Source organism: Pipistrellus hanaki, assembly GCF_964339955.1.
Source record: "Pipistrellus hanaki genome assembly, chromosome: 7".
Classification (NCBI taxonomy): domain Eukaryota; kingdom Metazoa; phylum Chordata; class Mammalia; order Chiroptera; family Vespertilionidae; genus Pipistrellus; species Pipistrellus hanaki.
In genome coordinates this window covers 35,966,260-35,987,841 of record NC_140509.1, presented here as the reverse complement: position 1 = coordinate 35,987,841, position 21,582 = coordinate 35,966,260, and the positions used below count along the sequence as shown (strand labels likewise).

The 21,582-nt window shown below is 36.7% G+C and overlaps 1 protein-coding gene across 1 annotated transcript in view; it reads right to left on the bottom strand.

The window, feature by feature from the left end:
- Positions 1-7,285: 7,285 nt before the first annotated feature.
- The window catches only part of TTK (TTK protein kinase), a 40,705-nt gene continuing 26,408 nt past the window's right edge, over positions 7,286-21,582 (bottom strand). Inside the window, exons 15-22 of the mRNA XM_084890415.1 lie at positions 20,196-20,353; positions 19,908-20,059; positions 18,757-18,881; positions 17,313-17,393; positions 13,818-13,994; positions 13,082-13,166; positions 12,490-12,581; positions 7,286-8,506 (exon numbers count right to left, since the gene is read on the bottom strand). Coding sequence (XP_084746541.1) covers positions 8,420-8,506; positions 12,490-12,581; positions 13,082-13,166; positions 13,818-13,994; positions 17,313-17,393; positions 18,757-18,881; positions 19,908-20,059; positions 20,196-20,353 — 957 coding nt within the window. The 3' untranslated portion in view covers positions 7,286-8,419. The remainder of the gene's footprint in view (positions 8,507-12,489; positions 12,582-13,081; positions 13,167-13,817; positions 13,995-17,312; positions 17,394-18,756; positions 18,882-19,907; positions 20,060-20,195; positions 20,354-21,582) is intronic.

The following is a 21,582-nucleotide window of genomic DNA, read 5'->3' as shown; positions in this document are numbered from 1 at the left end:
CATCGACCAGCTGCCTCTTGCACACCCCCTACCGGGGATGTGCCCACAACCAAGGTACATGCCCTTGACTGAAATTGAACCTGGGACCCTCCAGTCTGCAGGCCAACACTCTATCCACTGAACCAAACCGGTCTCAGCTGAATTTTTTAACTAAAGTATAAACCCTGTTTTATTTTATCATATATTTGGCTAACCTACATCATTGTGTATCACAATTCACTCATTAGTGATAGTCTTTCCTTTTCTTTTGCAACTAGGTGTGTCAACAGCCAAGACTCCTACTTCTGCTCTGGGAACCCAGGACCTACTGGGCTTCCTTCCCAACTCTAGCAATGATTGGCCTCATGACATAATTTTCATGTCATGATTTCAGAGTTTAGGAACATATTCAGTCTCCTCATTCAGGGACATCTACTGTGCTAAATATAAGGCAAATTAACGCAACTAAAGTATAATCATTACTTCCTCTGCATATTTACACTTTGATTAAAAAAGAGCAGTGACTTCTCTTCTGAGCAAATTTCAATAGTTTGATGAATTTGAGCAAGTTGAGAGTCCTATGGGATGCTGGTGTTTGATTTAAGGTTTAGTAGTGACCAAGGCATTTCACACTTATTTTTCTTGCTTCCACAATTCCCCTTCCATTTATTGTGATTTTTCAAATAACAAGGAGAAAGTATGATTTAGAGAGCAAAGCCATTTATAGATGAGGAAAATAAGGTTAATCAAATTGTTGACGTTAGAACATCTACCCTACTGTCAAAATTAGAATAGAGTTGCTCCTTATTTCCCTTAGTCTTCGCTTTGGTTAATAGTTTACATTCCCAATGTTCATGTTGTGACTCTAAAGTATGATGATGTAAAACTAGTTTGTAGATCCCCCTGGCAAGTACGTTCTTACCTGATTTCACTTGGGTTGGTCATGAAAGTATTTCATATTGACATCTCCCTCTTTGTCACCTGATCCAAATCTCAAGGCAAGCAGAAGGGAAAAACTAGGGGAATAGATATATCCTAGTCATTGAAATCACACATTCTGAGGTGAGAAGCTCACTTGTGTACATAAAAGTGCATCAAAGAGCAGTAAAACTTTGGGTGAATCTTAGGACATTTCTAGGCTTCTGTTTACTCATTTGTATAATGAGAATATCAGTGAGATGTGTTTTCCAGATGGTGTGCAATAAAATGGGAATGTCTTATAGTGAGTGAGAGAGAGAGAGTCCAAAACTAAGTGAATAAAGTAGTTCCTCTAAGTTGGGACTCTTTGGCCAGCCTCACAGAAGTAGTAGAACTTGGAGGTATGAGGTCTAGAGAGATGTCTTTCTCTAAGCAGAATGAGAGCTTGTATATTATTTAGGATGCTTCCAACTACATATAAGACATGAGATGACATACAACTCAGCTTGGCTTAAATACAGGAGTGGGCAAAAGTCGGTTTTCAGTTTTGAGCACGTGAAACACAGAGTTTATTCTTGTATTATTATTTACTAACTAGAGGCCCAGTGCATGAAATTTATGCACTGGGGCGGGGGAGTCATCCCCTCTGCCTAGCCTGCACCCTTTCCAATCCAGAACCCCTCAAGGGATGTCCAACTGCTGGTTTAGGCCCGATCCCCAATCCTCAAGGTTGCAGGAAAGCTGCTGGAGTTCATGACATTAAATTCAGACCATACCCAGAAGAATAGGCACTGCTTTTTACCATGAATTTATTTTTAAGAACAACAATACATTTCCTAGAGGTCCCCAGCAGAGTTCCCTTCATGTTTCATTTGCCAGAATTAAGATATATGCCCGGGGCCTAACCCAATCATTGGCAGATAATGAGAAGACCAAGTTGGCCTTTGGCCAGTCAGGATTGACGCCCAGAGCTGGGAATGCAGCCCCTCTTTTCTGGGTTCCTTGGAGGAGGTATGAACATCTTTGTAAAACCAGAACCCCGCCATCAGGCAGAACTGGGGAAGGACTGTGAGCAGAGCAGCAGTTAAAGCGGCTACAGTGCACACAAAGACAGGGAGGTGGAAACGCTCCAGAAACTTGACACAGAGAGAGTACTAACATGAACAGGATGGGATCAGTAGATAAATACACCAAATTTTGAGAATTTTTAGAAATGATTATTGAATATACAGAAGGTAGAAAGGAACAAATAAAAGAACGTATCTTTGGCAAACAGAAAGATATATTATTGGCTATATTATTATTTCTTTTTCATACCTGGAAAATTGGGCTAATTTCAAGGAATTTTAGCATAGTTTCTATTTTGTCTAGATCATTAACTCATTTTTTAATATCTCCTAACATTTCCTCTAGTTTTTTTTTTTTCCAGACTTGCTCTAAACGTCTGACATATTGCCAGCATTGTTGTTCCTCTACTATTGATCATTTCTTTCATGCATAATTGGTTAATTTCTGATTATTGGGCGAAGGATTCTTTCAACCTTAAGAAGAAAAAAGGAAAAGAAGAAATGACAGACTTGGAAGTATAGGCCAATAAAAATACACAGAAATAGACAAAAAGGAAAGTTCACCCTTAGCCAGAGAAAAGGACCTTCTCTTCAAAATCAGAAAAATCTCAAGGCCAATAGGTACAGAAATATTTATATTAATATGTTAAGCTAATATTTATTGAGTATTTATGCAGTGTCATGCACTATACCAAACACTTTTTATATATAAACAACTCATTCCTTTACCACAATGACCCTGCAAATCAGGTAGAGTGTCTTCATTTATAATATGGGGGCAAGAACTGAAGCATGGAATAGTTAAATAACATTTCTAAGACCACACAAGTAGTTCAGAGCTGGATCCAAGATTCAAATTCCAGTAGTTGGCTCAAATACCACTCTTTTTCCATTACTGCCTCTTTTGGAAGAGGGGGCAGATCAGACTAAAGTTTTTTTGCAAATCAATAACAAAAATAACATATTCACTAAGGACTTACTAAATGTCTGGCATTGTGCTAAACACTTTCAAACTCCAGCATGTTAACTCTTCAGAACAACCATGCAAGGCATTATTATTCCCACTTTGTAGGTAGAGAAACCAAGGCTTAGAAAGATTAAACAATATGAACAAAATCACACAGTGCATGGCAGAGCCAAGATTCAAATTCAGATTTGAATAACTCCAAAGTCAATGCACTTAATTATGCAACAATAGAAATTGATGAACTTTCAGGTGAGGATCTGAATTATAATTCAAAGGCTATCAGAATAGACGGGCATGAAAGGCCAGTCACTTTTACATAATTATTCCAGTTATATCAGTTATTAACATTTTTTAAGGATTAGATCTCACTTCTGAAAATTTTGGATCAAGTTAGATATTATTCTTGTCTAGGAAAAAGGAGACTTAGTGACTCTTAAAAATCAATACAATTATTTTTTAAAATATATTTTATTGATTTTTTACAGACAGGAAGAGAGAGGGATAGAGAGCTAGAAACCACGATAAGAGAGAAACATCGATCAGCTGCCTCCTACACACCTCTTCCTGGGGATGTGCCCACAACCAAAGTACATGCCCTTGACTAGAATCAAACCTGGGTCTCTTCAGTCCACAATGCTCTACCCACTGAGCCAAACTGATCAGGACAATACAATTATTTTTAAAAAGAGGCCTAGAATGATTGAGTTAGAAGGCCTACATCCTCGTTTCCACTCTGAAAATAAAATGCAACACATTATTGGTCAAGTTGTTTACTTTCTGGGATCAGTTTTTTCATCTAGAAAGTGATACAGATTGGCCTGAATGTTAGTCTAAAAAAATATATCATCTTCTTGGGGATTCTTGGCATGTATGGTTCAGGGGGAAAGCAATTCTTGGCTTCTGATGGTTCACAAATGTCAAAATCAGCTCACAGAGCGAGACACCATAAAAGGAATTTTTGTGTGTGTTTTATCATTATCTCCCCTTTATTTTTACTCACATTCCCACTTTCCCACTTGGAGTCTACTCACCAGCTGGCACTGGGGTGGCACACCTCTTCTGAAGAGAAGCAAGGTGTTATTTAAATCAGGCTGTTCAGTCCTGATCAGTGTGGCTCAGTTGGTTGAGCATCGTCCAATGCCTGAAAGGTTGACGGTTCAATTCCCGGTCAGGGCATGTGCCCAGGTTGGACTCCATCCCTGGTCAGGGTGTGTGCAGGAGGCAATCGATCAATGTTTCTCTCTCTCTTTCCTTCTCCCTCCCTCTTTGTAAAAGAAAAAAAAAATCAATAAAATCGTATTTTTATAAATCAACAAACATCCTATATAATAAAAGCCTAATATGCTAAGTGTCCGATCAACCAGTCTTTCAACCAATCAAGATGTAATATGCTAATGATATGCTAAGGCCGCTCAACCAGATGCTATGACGTGCACTGACCACCAGAGGGCAGATGCTCCAACCAATAGGTTAGCTTGCTTCTGTGGTCCAGCTGATCAGGACTGAGCTAGATGAGACAGACATGCACTGGAGCCCTCCCGAGGTCTCTAACAGGCTGTCCAACTTCCCGTGTTCTTCCCCAGTCCCAATCACGCAATGGTGGGGTTCCTCAGCCTAGCCTGCGCCCTCTCGCAATCCGGGATCCTTGGGGGATGCCGGAGAGCAAGTTTTGGCTCAATCCTGCCTGGCCTAGATGGCTCTACCCTGGTCTGGCCCCAATTTGCCTTCCTTGATTGTTCCTTCCCAATTTCCTCTATAGACTCGGGAATTCAGCAAGTACTTAGGTGCTCACAGGGTGTGTCTAACAAAGGCTCTTCCTTTCCTGTTTGTTTCTTTCAATCAATGAACCAAATAAACAAACAAATTGAAAGGGACTGAGACTCAGAGAGTGAACTGATGGTTGCCAGAGGGGAGGGGGTTTGAGGAACTGAGTGAAAGAGGTGAAGGGATTAAGAATTACAAATTGATAGTTGCAGAATAGTTTTGGGATGTAAAGTACAGCATAGGGAATATAGTCAATAATACTGTGATAACTATGAATGGTGCCAGGTGGGTACTAGAAATATTAGAACACTTTGTAAAGTATATGATTGTCTAACCATTATGCTGTACACCTGAAACCAATACAAAAGAATATTAAAAATTAAAATTGAAAAAGAAAAAAAAAAAACACTAAAAGTCATGTTTGAACATTTATTCAATTTATGGGTCCTCAGGACCCTCCCCTGATTTCCAATCCAGAAGGTCTATGGTGAGGCAAGAAGGAAAAAAAAAAAAAAAAAAAAAAAAAGAATGTTGCCCGTAGAGCCATCTTAATTATAGGAAGGTGAAAATCTGTCTTCATCCTTATGAGTTGTAGCCTGAGTTAAATCATTCTTGCTTTGTTCCACATTGCCCCTAGTCCTAGAAAGTTAAGCAGTAAGGACAAGCTGGTGAGGACAAATGAATGCAGAGATCTGCAACAGTTACAGGAATGTGCTCTAAGCACTCACCAGGTGGATTGGGTAAGTAGTGATGCACAATGTCTTCCAACCTGGCCTGACCCATTTAGCAAGCCTGTCTGTCCCTGGCTGAGCCCTTTGGCTTTTTCAGATCAGTCATTTGTACAGACAGACACCCAGACCAGAAATTCCTGCTTAAAACACTGGAACCAGTTTTGTCCCTGGCACTCTACACAGAACTGGAGGCAGTGAACCTTGACTCACTAGGCCTCCAGCTGCCCAGCTTCCAGGATAGGCAGCACCCTCAGTTCTCCCCCTTACCACCAGAGGGCCCCTTCCAGCCCTCTGGAGAATTGGGCCAGCAGGAGAGTGTGGAAGGGGGAGCCTGGGGTGGGGAGAATATCTGGTTATCACAGAGTCAGCCCTTGGGACATCCCTGCCAGAGAAGGAAGCCAGCAGAGACTGCAACAGAGAGGGAAAAGACGGCACTCCTTGCATCCCACCCTCCCTGGCCTCCCAAAGCTGTGGGCATACACAGGTGCAATGCTTGTCCCTCCTGTCTTGTCAATACTCCCATGCATTTGCTCTACCACGCATGGTATCAGCAAGAACTAGAAAGTCAATGCCAGGACATTTGGGCTAGGGCCAAGAATATAAAACTTCCCCTTCCTAACATAGAAAGAGAGGAAACAGAAATAAGCACCTGGAGGGCAGGGACTTCCACTTACTTCCCTTTACTTGAACACAGAAACACTTCTAGGACCATGTACCATGTTATGCCTCTGTACAAAGGCAAATCCCTCATTCTCTATGTAACCCTCCCTGTCAGTCAAGAGCATGTCTGGAAAAGGTCTGCCTGTGAACAGCCTTCCTTCCGAAAATCCCAGTGCTGCAAGCTAGGTCACTTAAAACGGCGATATCCATAACAGACATCTCATTTGGTCTAGCACTCTATGGGTTACATCAGTCTGCAGGGCTAGCAGTTTAATATGGCTAATGTTGTTTCTCTGTAAGAAACACTTTATAATGCTTTCTTTCCAGCAAAAAAAAAAAAAAAAAAAAAAAAGCCCTTTTTATTCATGTATTCAAGTGCTAACTATAAACTAGACATTAGGCACTGAGAATAGTGAACAAAATCCATAAAAAGGTTTCCATTCTGGCAACTGGTAGTATAGAGACTGTTATAAGGGTAAATCCTATCAAAATAAACCAAAGAATATGGAGGACAGGGAGCAGTGGGGATAAGATTTTAAATATGCTAATGAAGGCCTCATTAAGAAAATGCCATTTGAACAAACACAAGATGAGGAAACAAGCCTAATGACTGCAGAATTTGGAAAACGGATTTAGAAGCAGGAATGGTAAGCCCAAGGCCATAAGGCAGAAGTGTGACTAACATGTTCAAGGGACAGCAGCATTCAGCAGGAAAGGCCCATCCGGCAGGGGCTTGAGCATTTACTCTCCATCAGATGGGACTCAGCTGGAAGGCATTGAGCAGAGGAGCAAAGTGCTTCTGAGATTCTTCTCCAGGGTGGAGCCATCTAGTCCACCATTGCTCCTTGAACAATTATTATCCATATACTTTTTTTTTTTTTTTAAAGGATATTATATCCTTAGACTAAGTGGAGACTCTAACAGAGTTTGAACTGGATCCTTTGTTCCACATAATTGAATGCCAACTGTGTTCCTGTCTCACTTCATTCTTGCAGTGAGAATGTAAATAACCATCTACCATCTCCTCCTCCTCACCTCACCTGTGCCTACTGGGACCTTTCTGACCTAATTCTGTCAAATGTGCTAATTTAACATATTTCTAATAACATAGCATGCAAAATAATTCCATACACTGGTATATATATATATATATGTGTGTATTAATGTATATTTGCCTCTACAAACATTGTAACACAAAAAACATTATGTATTACTTTATTAAGCAACTAATTAATGTAATCACTAATACAGTTTCCTCTTCAATACAATACAGGTTCTTTGTAGAGGTAAAAGTAGAAAAGTTGACCAAAAGGAAGAAAAGAAACAGGAAGGGAGAATAACGAGCATCCCAAGGTTTTAACTATTTTAGGAAAGTAGCATCAAAAACCACTAAAATGGCACAGCGAGAAAAAAAAATGTATATGTACTTATATTCTCTCTCCTCAGTAGTCCTAGTGGACCTGAACTATAGGATTAGAACCCTTGATTGAAGCAATGTTAAGAAAGCTGTATCTTCTTACAAATTTTAATTAGTGCTGTTCACCTTATATTTTGAGCTCTTCTAGACACAAGAATATTATATTAAAAACCATGTACCTTATCTAACCAATGAATTGTGAGAAGTAAAGAGTGTTCCGCACAAACAGTAATTTTAAGTGACAGTATAATTTATCATTCTTCCCCTTTCTGTCTGCCAGGACAACCAGATAGTGGGGTACCAGGTAGCCTGGATTCAAGAGTGAGGGCAGCCAATGTACTTCTCTCTCCTCACAGACATTAGTGAGAAATAGAATTTGGTTGTTTATAGTTTTAGATATCTTTTAGGCTTGCTTGTTACTATGGCTGGAGTCTGGGAAAAAAGAAATAAAACTCTTGTATGCAGATGACATAACTATTTATGTACAAAATCCAACAGAATTTACTAAATTCTACTCCCGTAATCCAATTTTTATTAAGAATTTTGTGCCAGACCAATATATTTGTTTGAAGAAAATAATTTGACAATTTTAACATTTTAGTGTCATTTTATACTACAAAGCTTTATTTACATAGTTCTTCAGAATATATTTCAGTTGTCCAACCATTGTTCCAAGTGTGAAATGATATCAAATAGGTTAGATTTATAGAAAAGCATAACAGAGAAAACAATTCTATAATTAAATATATAGTGCCTTTAGTGGTTATTATCTTCAGTTTTCTTTTGAAAATCCACTGAATTTTTCTACCAATAACTGAGTGAAGTTGTCTTCAAGAGCAAATTTATACAGAATCAAAAATATGACAGTCCAGTGTATTGTACGGGTGATATTTGACAGTTTCTGAGTAGCTGCAGGTCACTTCTTTTCCCCCTTTTTTCCAAAAGTCTTGGATGATGAAGAGGAATCATGACTTTGGTCACTACTATAGTGCTCATACCAAGTCTGAAATTAAAAACACAAATCTGTTTTATAACTTAAAAGTCAACATATTATCAGATTAATAGATAACTAAATATTTTTAATATAATAAATTTCTTACTTTTTCTCAAATAAAGATAGTTTTAGATAAATTCATATACTGTAAAATATACCCAACAGGAAATATACTTTCCAATGATAGTTAAACTAATGAACAGAAGACATAAAAAGATCATATAAATTATCTTATTATAATTAGCTATATTAAAATCTATTATTTTTAAAAAGGGTTTAAGGCTAAGCCAACATCTAATATATGAAGATGGTATCTTTACCATCAAGGAACACATAACCTTTTTGATAAAGGTAACTAATCCACTTCAATTTCATTTCTGGAAGACTTTAAACAACACATTGGTAGAGGAGGATTCAAGATGGCTGGGAGAGGGCAGGGCGGGGCGAGGATAAAACTCCTGACTCCACTGTGGGGCAGGGCGGAGTTATCCTCCATTAACTGGACACTAGCCCAATCAGGTTCAGCCAAAGCAGTGACATCACCACCGGAGTAAAACCCCAGGACTTGGCGAAATTCGCCCTCTTCCGCCATGCTGTCGGCGTGAGTGGGACAGAGCCCATGCTAGCATGGAAGAGGCTCTTTTGTTTTTGCATCGGACTTGGCTCCCTGGTGGTCCTTGGGGATCACGAAGTCTGGGCATAACAGCTGCACAGGTAAACACCTAACCACAGGTAAACACCTAAACACAACGATTTCAATAAAATACAACTAAAATATAAAATGGACATTGCCCAGAGCTACAGGAAAGTCGACTGACTGGAAATTCTACAACAAGAAGGAAAGAGAAAACCAGAAGGAAAATCAGAGGAGCTGTAAAAGCCTAAGGTACGGAGACATGCTGTGCGCGCCAACATCTAATATATGAAGAGGAGAGGAGGGGGAGGCTGAGTGCCTGACTGGCGTTCCCTAGAGGGAAGGAGATAAAAGCTTCGGACTGTGCTGAACCCCAGACCCAACAGCACTGAACCCCAGTTCTAGGCCAGACCTTGGGGACCCAGGCTCATACAGAGGGAGCCTGGGCTGTGAGGTGGAATCCCAGGGGAGCGGCGAAAGGCAGAGCCCCTGGAGGCGCGCACATTGCGTGCACAGAAGGGGCGGTTGGCTGTACCGCGGGATTGCCCTGGCGGGAAGGAGACAAAAGCTCCGGACTGCTCTGAACCCCACTTCCAATCCCACTTCCGGCTGAACTGAACCCCAGTTCCGGGCTCATTGGGGGAGAGCCTAGACTGTTTGGTAGCAGGCGAAACTCGAGGGCACCTCACTCTCAGAGGTGCTTGCAGCGAGTACCGAAGGACCCTGAGAAACACTGAGACTCAGGAGCCGCATAGGGCGTGGCTGACTGAAGCCAAGGCTGTATGCTCCACCCTGAAACTCGGCCCCCATCCAAGCAGAACACAGAGACTTTTAAGGCTACCAACTCAGGGAAGCTGCGAAAATGCCAAGACAAGGAAATAGATCACAAACAAAAGAAATGGAGGACAAAAAGTGACTGGATTTTAGAGTTTGAAACCACGCTTATAAGGTTTTTCAAGAATTTCCTAGAAAAGATCGATAAGTCCTATGAGGATATGAAAAGGGATCAACTAGAAATAATAAGAAATCAATAAGAAATAAAGAATACATTGTCTGAAATAAAACAATATTATACAGAGCCCTAAAAACAGAATGGAAGATTGCAAGAATCAAGTCAAAGATTTGGAACATAAAGAGCCAGAAGACACTCCTCCGCAGAAGCAAGAAGGCAAGAGAATCCAGAAAGTTGAAGATAATGTAAGAAACCTCTGGGACAACTTCAAGCGAACCAACATCAGAATTAGGGGGGTCCCAGAAGATGAGAGAGAGAGCAAGATATCAAAAATATACTGAAAGAAATAGTGACAGAAAACTTCCCCCACCTGGTGAAAGAATTAGACTTACAAGTCCAGGAAGCACACAGAACTCCAAACAAAAGGAATCCAAAGAAGACCACACCAAGACAAATCATAATTAAAATTCCAAGAGCAAAAGACAAAGAGAGAATATTAAAAGCAGCCAGACAAAGCAGGTAGTTACCTATAAAGGAGCACCTATACGACTGTCAGCTGATTTCTCAACAGAAACCATGCAGGCCAGACGGGAATGGCAAGAAATATTCAAGGTGATGAATAGTAAGAACCTACAGCCAAAGATAATCTACCCAGCAAAGCTATCACTCAAAATCGAAAGCCAGATAAAGAGCTTCACCAATAAAAAAAAGCTAAAGGAGTTCATCACTACCAAACCAGAATTATATGAATTGCTGAAGGGGGTTCTTTTGGAAGAGAAAGTAAATAAAGATAAAAACTATGAACAACAAATACTATCAACAAGTGAATCTAAAAACCAAGGAAATTTAAAAAAAAAAATCTGATGAACAATATTAACTGTTGAATATAATAGAATCAGAGGTATGGAAGGGGAATGAACTGACGATTCTCGGGGAAAAGGGGAGACGGGGGTGTGGAAAGAGACTGAACATAAACTGTGCACCTATGGATGAGGACAATGAGGGATGGGGAAAGGGCAGCGGGTGGGGTGGGAACCTGGTGGAGGGGCGCAATGGAGGGGGGGGAAAAGAGGAACATTTGTAATAATATGAACAATAAAGATTTATTATAAAAAATAAATAAAATAAACAACACATTGGTAGAAATTTAATATGGAGATATGAAATATAGAGCAAAATTACAAAACAAACTTTGTCTAATTTTAATTCCTAAAGCCACTGATTAAGTCATCAGCACTTGAGAAAATTTAAGAAAAAACTTACCTTATATCTTACAAATGCAAGGTAGTGAGTAAATAATTAATTCCTCCAGTAATGTGTCCAACTTCTGAACATCTTTGATTGGCTTTACCATAGCCAAGAGCAAAAAGCTCCCATAATTGAATAATGATGTCATAATTGAAATATGTAATTAGTAATTGCTTGGTAACTAAACAAGTTGGTCAGTAAGCACACATAAGGTTCTAGAAATGATCAGGTGTTTGATGGCAGTGAGATAAAAAAAAAAATGATGGTATACAGGCCTTGGGAAATTGAAAGGGTTGAGACATTTTTTTTGAGAAATGTACTGACTGCTACATACATCTTCATATAAGTCATTATGTGACAGATAATGTGATTATTCTGAGATTATTTAAGAAAAATATTGGGTAGAAGAAATGAATTAAAAAGCTGTTAAGAATTGTGTTGGTTTAAGACAAATCCCTCATTAAATTTATTCTAGTTAAGATTGGACAGCAATCATTTGAATGTTCTTTATGACAATTCACTTTCAGTTATGCTATCTACACAATAAGAATGTAAACCAAATAAATCTATACATGTCAAAAGCACATATTAAGTGTCTAAATATATATAACTAGAGTCCCAGTGCGTGAAAATACATGCACTGAAGGGGGGTCCCTCAGCCCAGCCCACCTCATTCTCACAGTCCAGGAAACCTCAGGGGTGGGAGGTGACCCAGAGATCAGGGGAAGGCAATGCCCCCATCACACCTCTGCTGCTGCCACTGCCAGCAGTGTGAGCCTTGGCTGGCCCTGGTTACCTGAGTCTCTGGTGTCACTGGGATGCTGGGCAGCCGCCATCAGAGGATTGCCTGTGCCTTGGGCTGGCACTGGGTGGCTATGGTATGGTGGAGGCAGGCGTGCAGAGCAGCTGGACCTGCTCGGGGGCGGGCCCAGCTGTGCCATGCACCTGCTGCCTGGGTGGGGCTGCAGGGATTCGGCACCGCCATCTTTGAGGGCATGGCAGTCAATTAGCATATTCCCTCCTTATTAGATAGGATACTATAATATTTCACAGTTGATCTGATGATTAGACTAATTTTTATTTGAATTGTCCACTTAAGTATTTAACACACTAAACTATATACAACAATTAATGTAGATAGAAAATAGAAATATTTACTTTAGCAGCTTTCAAAATGGAATTAGGAGAATTCAGACCAACAAGTTGGCCCAGAACATGTTTCATTTCTTCAGAGGTTTTCTTATGGCTACCTGTAAAAACATATAATTGATAATACATTGGTACCAATAAGAAAAATATAACTTCATATATAAACACACATTTTGTTAAATAGTATAATAACTGGCATTCTTATAATTTATCACTGATCATAGCCCCTTTACCTAGGATAAGTAAAAATATATGCCAGCAAGTAAAGAAAGGAGATTTCATTTATTTTAGTATTTAGCTTAAAAAAAGAAGCTTTCTTGCCCTGGGCAGTCTGGCTCAGTTGGTTGGAATATCATTCAGTACACAGAAAGGTTGGGGGTTTGATTTCTGGTCAGGGCACATACCCAGCCTATGGGTTCAAACCCCATTTGGGGCATGAGGAGGTAACTGATTGATGTTTCTCTATCATATTGATGTTTTTTTCTCTCCCTCTCCTTCTCCCTTCCTCCGTCTAAAATCAACAAAAACATATCCTTGAGTAAGGATTAGAAAGAGAATTAAAAAAAAGAATCAGGTAATATATTGATTTTTAAAGAAGTACCTGGGTGAGTTTGAATATGAACATATGGATGCGCCAGAAGCTCAGCAATGGATATCCTCTTCTTAGGGTCCCTTATTAAACAGCACTATAAAAATAGATTATTATTACTTTTTTAAACAAAGCAAGTTCTCTTACATAATATTGATAAAGTATGTTTTTCAGGTTGAATCATATCGCAGAGGTTGCTTTCTAGATAGCCTACTCAGAAGTGAGATTATTTCACATCATATTTTGCAAAATCCTCAAGTATTCATTTTAAAACTAACATCCTCAAAGTGAATATAACATGACTTAAAAAGCAAAATCAGTCAGCAATTTCTTTCAATGGACCAGTTATAGCTAAGTCACTTAATAATTCCAATAATTTTAGCTAACAATTAAGTCCAGTTGACCATTGAACAGCATGGGTTTCAACTGTATGGTCCACTTTTTCAATAAAAACTATAAATGCATTTTATTCCTTGATTTTCTTAATAACATTTTCTTTTCTCTAGCTAACATTATTGTAAGAATACAGCAGATAATACATATAACATACAAAACATGTTAACCAACTCTTTATGTTATCATTAAGGCTACTGGTCAACAGTAAGCTATTACTTGTTATGTTTTTGGAAAGTCAAAACTTATATGCAATTTTAGACTAGGGGGGATGGGCACTCCTAATCTCCAGGTTGTTTAAGATTAACTATATATAATATATTGTTCTTCTATATCCATATACTATTAATGTTACCTTTAACACATCTTGAAGATCTTTCTCTGGAATATCAGGAAATTCGATTTCATAATTAGGGTCAATTATGGCATGCAATTTAGAAATCTGGTTAATTATATGCTGAAATGGTGTTTTCCCATAAGTCATATAATACAAAATGCATCCCAAAGACCAAACATCACTTTTGGGGCTTATCTAAATAAAGAAACAAACAAAATAAAACAACAGAAATAAGTTGCCATTATTTTAATATAAAATCAAATGTAATGTTGCTGACAGGATAATAAATAATTAAATGTTAGATGACAGTACAAATTGAGTATAATATACTCATACATATATATTCTAATACTCAAAATCATAACTAAACCTAAATTAAAGTTTAAGTACTATATTTTGTTTTTATGACAAAACAGGTTTTTCTAGTTTTAATTATAATTGGTAATTTTACCAGATGAACCTCACTTTAAATCTTTCAACAAACTTATAATTAAAATATTTCAACTAAAACAAAATACTATAATCTTGTCAATTAATGAAAATATAAAACTAAAAAATGTAATTGTAAAATTTAAATTTACTTAGTTATTGAGTTGTAATAAATTATTTCTAATACATTTTTATATAAACTTATAATATGTATAGGTTTTTAAAAGGTTATTTAAGTTGAGCTATCTTAAACTCAAGACAAACTATAGGGCCACACTAAGCTGGGCTTGAATCACTAGCTGGTAATTCTATGCATCTCTGTTTCCTCTCACTTCTAATATAGAAGTAATAAAAGTACCCTGTTGGGCATAACTATGAGATATGAATAAGTATAAGTATTACTTATTAAATATTCTTTGTATTAAATATCTCATTAGAAATAATGTGACATTATAATATTTAATAAAAATATAAATAACATAGCAATGGGTCTAATAAATGTGAATGAATAAATTCCTCTCTTAAAGATATATACTCAAATATACAGTAAAACAAAATATAACCAAATACTGTCCACAAAAGGTTAATCTAAACCAAATGATACAGAAAGATGAAAGGAAAAAATGGCAAAAAATTGACATATATAACCAAATGCAAAACAGGTGAAAAACAAAAATAGAAGAAAGCAACAGCAATATTAATATTAGAAGAACAAGAGAACATGGCAAAGTGTCTAACACATGAAACACTTCCTATAGTCATAAAAGGCAAAATAAACTAAGAAGATAGGATAGTTATGAACTTCTGTGCAGTGAAACCACATTTTAAGCAGAAACTATAAAATTATTCTGGGGAGAGGTAGAGATTTTAATATACCTTTCAGAAGATGACAGATAAAACAGACCACATTATTTGAATAAACATTCAGAAAACTGAGTATTAATTAAAAAATAACCTCCTTTTCCTCTAACTACCTGGAAATTAAGTCAATTTCTAATTTAATCATAGATTTAAAAGGATATCAGATAATGGGGGAAATGGCAGTGTCAGCATAGTTTTTCAGTCTCTCCAAATCACCAGATTAGGTGGACAGAGTAACAGCAAAACCATATAAATAGAAACTATAACAAAGCCAGGTGAAAAACTATACCTAAGAATGCCAGAATTTAAGTGAATGGAGACAAACCACCAACAGCCACAAGTCCTGCATAGCTGAAGCAAATAATCAATATACTTGAGATCTCAAAACAGAAGCCTCCATATAGCCAACAGATATTCACTGGAAAGCAATGTGAGGCAGAGTTAGATGGGAGGAGTTTTGAGCTCTTCAATAGCAGGAATACACTCATATGTTCGGATAAAAATTTATCTTCTTTACAGAATCACTAAGGCCATTAGAAAATAGCAAGTGATTCACCTGAACTGAGATTTGATAACATACACTGATAGGCCAGATTATTTTGATCTCTGAACACATAATAATACATACACACACACACACACACCACAGAGTGGCCAGATTATTATGTGTTCAGAGATCATAATAATCTGGCCTATCAGTGTATATTAAAGCCCTGGGTTGACAACTGAAAAATTCTGAATTTTGAATTTAATTCAAAATAAATTTTATTCTAAAGTAAAAAAAGAATAAAATAATTTTGAAACTAAAATTACAAATTTTAGGAATTAAGAAATATAAGAAACACCAGAGTAAAACCTATAAATAGAAGAAAAGTAAAACACATTGAAATTCAGTTTTAATATTTTAATTATAAGCAAGAATATTAAGATTAAATTGCCGAAACTGGTTTGGCTCAATGGATAGAGCGTCGGCTTGGGGACTGAAAGGTCCCGGGTTCGATTCCGGTCAAGGGCATGTACCTTGGTTGCGGGCATATCCCCAGTAGGGGGTGTGCAAGAGGCAGCTGATTGATGACTCTCTCTCATCAATGTTTCTAACTATATCTCTCTCCCTTCCTCTCTGTACAAAATCAATAAAATATATTTATTTAAAAAAAAAAAAAGATTAAATAAGCAATTATTTAAATCCAGAAGCTAGAAAAAAAATAATTTTGAAGTGGATAATGTACTAAGTGTTTTATATTCTTTCTCATTTAATTCTCAATTATTTTTAAAACAGGTACTGTTTGTAAGCCTAAGTTACAGATGAAGAAACTAGGCAAATTGAGTTGCAAAGACAGTTGCAGAGGCAGATCTATGACTTGAACACAGTCCCTGGACAACAATTTGTGCTTCCATCCAGTTGGTTACACTGTCACAGAGAACAGATTAGTTTGGCAGCAGAGGCATTGTGGCAGGCCAAATGGGCCCAACAAAGGGCGCTAATGAGCTAGCACAAAGCTCACTGAGGTGGTCAAATAAGGTAAGTGGGAAAGTAGCCAGTGGCAGGCCAGGAAAAATTATATACTAGAGTAGTATTTGAAAATGTAGAATTCACAAATGAATAATTGGTTAAGAAATAAAATATAAGCATCAAAGAGGAAACAAAAAGATTTCAAAGGTTAAGGTGTCCAAACCAGTGCTAATTTAGTCTTTATTTTTTTCTTTAATTTTAAAACTTAAAAATACCCAAGGTGCATTTCTTGTAGGCATATGGAAAAGTAAATGTGGCATCACCATATTAAAAGCACAATATTAAAGAACAATCACGCCGGGACCGGTTTGGCTCAGTGGATAGAGCGTCGGCCTGCGGACTGAGGGGTCCCAGGTTCGATTCCGGGCAAGGGCATGTACCTTGGTTGCGGGCACATCCCCGGTAGGGGGTGTGCAGGAGGCAGCTGATGGATGATTCTCTCTCATCGATGTTTCTAACTCTCTATCCCTCTCTCTTCCTCTCTGTGAAAAATCAATAAAATATATATTTTTTTTAAAAAAAAACAATCTCAAATCAAAAAGGAAGGGTGAAATTAAATTCCATAACAATCTACTTAAGAAGTCAAGATCTCTGCAATGGCCTAAAACGTTTTAGAACTTAAAGAAATAATTTTTAGTTATCTGTTACGTTTATTCAGAGAACAGACCATTACCTATTAATGTCAGACAATTGACAGACGTTTATAGTACCTTTGATTTGGATTTCCCATTCTCTCTTGAGGAAGACATATCTTTGATGGCTTCTGGGGGCATATAATTAACTGTACCAACCTATTTGCCAAATCATAGAAAACACAAATCAATGATAATACTACATTCTGTTTTCAATTTTTAAAAACATAAATGCCAAATTCTTGGAAACTTAGGTAATTTGATATCAGTAATATATGAAAAGCTTAAACAACCAACAATAATAAGACATAAATTTCTTCACAACGCCAGCAAAATAAATGGGGTTCATAATCATCAAACTGACTCCTTTCAGAATGCTGAGCTTTTTCTATGATTAAGTTGGGCAACTACCATAATACTGTCCAGGCTAAAATTATATTAATGGCCAAACACTTAGAGAGAATTGATCAATCACACATTTCTGTGCTGAAATAGACTGAGAATGTTTGTTTTATGGTGTGTTTTTTGTGTAGTTTTTAAAATGAACCAACCACTAACAATGTAGCTCTTCTCCAAGTACTCCCTGGGCCCATGTCCAAACCCAGCTTGGATGGGTATCTAAATCATGCAAGATTTTTCACAGTTGGATTATGCCAACCTTACACAGCATTTATTTTATTCTAAAATAAACGATTCTGCTTTCAAACATGGAATACTGTATTTTTAGGGCATTGGCATAAAAGATATCTTCAAAACAATTTACAACTAAGTGTTCAGTCATATTTTTAATTTAAAGAGAAGTGAATTGTTCCATAAAATGTTTGAAGGGAATGCTGCTCATCTACTCTTCCTACTGGACTACAAAAGTCTAGTTTTACTTCTAGAATTAAAGCAGATCCACATCAGAAATCTGTACAGTACATAGAGCACAGCATCTTGGCTCCAAGCAGGATTGTTTTTAGTTATTCTTCGGTATCATCGCTTTAGTTTTTATGACAATCTTTTAAAGTTTACTACTGCATACCCTATTATAAAAGTGCATTTGAGAACATTTATTGTGGTATTTCCAAAATAAAGGCCCCCTTAAGAATTCTCTTCTTTTTCAAATGTAAGTGATAAGAAAAACTTTACTGGAATAAAATTATCTTATTCATGGACAATATAAAACATGTAACTGCTTTTTTGATTGCTACCAGGAAATTCTGAGAGCAAGTTCCAGGTGAATTTTAGATGATGACCAAGATGATTTCCAAGACAGGTATTACTGCCTCTCTATTTTGACTGTAGAAAAATCACCCAAAATTGATGGATATACTTCTATCAGATTTTGACTTTCTATATAAAATTGTATTAGTCATGGCTTTGATTTGTTTTTATAGTAATAGTATCTATTCTTATAAAAAGGCTTCAAATCCCTTGAAGAATGAGGTAGGTAAAAATAAAATCCCCGTTAGCAAATACTTCACAAGTGAAAAGGAATTGGACTCTACTGGGTGATAACCAACCATTTATTAAGTCTTACCTGAGAGTCTTTAACAATACTTGTTGTATCTGGTTGCATTTGGTTTGCAATCCCAAAATCAATTAGCTTTAGCATTCCATCAACTATCAGAAAGTTAGCAGGTTTCAGATCACTGTGAACAATGCCTTCAAAATAAAAATCCTTTGTAATATTAGACAATGTAAAACATAATAAGTATAAAAAAAATTCAAATTTACTGGATCTGTTGATTCCTTTACTTATTAAATCAAAATAAATATTCATTTTTTAATGTATTTTACCAACACAAAGCTATGTGCCAGGCTTTATTATTAGTTTATTGCTTGTATGGAAACATTTAATACATCCATGCTGAGGTAAGTATTATTATTAACCCTATTTTTAGGTGAGGAAACTAAGGCAAAAGAGTTTAAATGATTTGTTTGATGTCACAGGGTCTAAGTGACAGTGCCATGAGTTGAACCCATGTAGTCTGGCTTCAGAGTTTATGCGTAACCACTGTAATTCACCACCCACTGGGAAGCATTGTAAATTATGCTGTGAGACTCTAATGCTACTGATGCCCCCATCCCTACAGTTTCACCTTGATCACTGGTGCGCAATCTTTAAATTACAGAAAGCAAGACATGAAGAGACAAATTATAATTATCTGGGTTAACAGCTGTTATAGTTCTTTAAAGGATTCAGTAAAAGCAGAGAAGCCCTAACAAGAACCAAGTCCAAGTGAAAACTAACCAGAAGGAAAGGCTAAGGGTTAAAAATCAAAACAACAACAAACTAACTTCCACACAAGACACACAACACAAAATGACTAGAATAAGTGAAAGAAACATCTCAGATTTTTAGGATGCCTGAACCCAAAAATCTCAGATCTGCTATAATCCAAGTATTTGGAGACCTAGGGTTATGACTATGTTGATACTGATAAAGATACATTTAGTATTTATTAATGCATTATGGATGTGGGACTTGAGTTCATGCCATATATTATTTGGTTGACAGTGTTTTAGAGAAATGGTTTTGTTTCTTCATTGTTAAATAAACTTCCAAAATCTTTAGTTTATCTAGTCTAAAGCTGCCAATAACAATAATTTAAAATTAAAGGAGTATGTCTCTAAGAAGACATTATTATTGGATATTTTAACTTTACATAATAAGAGAATTTACAATACCATGTTGATGAATTGTGTTAACTGCTTCCAACATATTTTTCCAGTAACTCTTGCGTTCCCATGGATCAATGCATTTTTTCTTTTTAAGCCAACTATTAAGATCAATATTTCCACACTCCATTACCATGTAGATGTACTGATCCGTGATTTCACTGTCATTAAAAACAAGCAAATAAAAACAACAAAACAATAAATGCTTAGGTTATACTATTAAGATTTACTAGATACTGATCTCAAGAAGTATAGCAAAAAAAAAAAGTTTTCTTTTTAAATAAAAAATATTCTTACTAATCATAAAGTCGAATGATCTTATCACTGTGTTGTTGTAATTTATTCAAATAAGCGATTTCATTCCGGTAACTTTCAACTGTTTGATGATCTGCTTCTTCTAAGTTAACATACTTTATAGCATGTATCTGTTTCTTTTCACTCAACACCTGAAATACCTAAATAATAGAACAAAGGAGAAAGTTTAGAATCTACTAGCACAATCCTAAACTTATTATACAGGTTAAGGAATACTGATATGAATAATTAAGTATTTGGCCTTATTCTGAATATAGAAGGGGGAAAAAAACATGTTAGGAGAGTAATAGTCCATTCTCAACTACTTATAACAACAGGCATTCAGTAACTCAAAGGCATAAACCCTAAAAAGTTTCTAGAACAACATATAAGAAAAGTAATTTAAATTTCATTTGTCCTAACACTCTGTTGAATGCCTTAAACTAGAGAAACAACCTAAGAAAGAAGATATTCAGAAATGTTTAGGAAGACTAAGGATTATAACAAAGAGTCAAGTCATTTCACATATGTTGTTTTTTCCATTATGCCTGGAGTTGACAATTTCATTCATGAGGTAGAGAATATCTAAAAATATGAGAACAAAGGAAATACATAGAGAAAAAGAAACTAATATTATTGAGCAACTGCTACTTATGGAACTAATTGTTAGCTATCAGTATATTCAGTTGTTAAAAGTAGATTAGGTCTAATTTTCAAAGTCAAGTTTACAGAAACAAACATGTTGTGAGGATTTCTGAGGTCTAGATGCTCCAGCTATGACAGTAAATTTCTAGGCAATATTGATAAGGCAGGTAATACATTTCAAAAAGTACAAACACTACCCATGGGTCTAATCTACAGCAGACATGCAACAGGAATGTCTCAATAACTCAAAAAAACTCAATAACTCAAACACAAAGTGCCAGTGTAAGCAAGGAAAAATATATTCATTTGCCCCCTTTGACACAATGAAATAAACATCACTTAACCTTGTCATTTAACCTTGATTTTCCAGTAGACACTGGCAAGGAAGTGGCTATCCGGTACAAGTTAGTTATTTGCAAGGTATTACTGGTTTACTTGCACACACAGCAAATTAGAGGGAGAGGGGCATAAATAGTGATAGGGCCAGAGGCAACAGAAAATAGCAAGAAAAAAGATAAAAGGAATTTTAAAATAGGATAAAGCCATTTTGTATAAAGTAAACAGCCTTACAAATCTCAGAAAATCGAGTTATCTACTATTCTGGGTTTTCTTTGAGGTTTTTAAAAATATTTTTATTGATTTTGAGAATCATTGATGGACTACCTCTTGCATGCCCCACTGTTGAGGATTGAGCCCACAACCCGGGTATGTGCCCTGACTGGGAATCGAATCATGATCTCCTGGT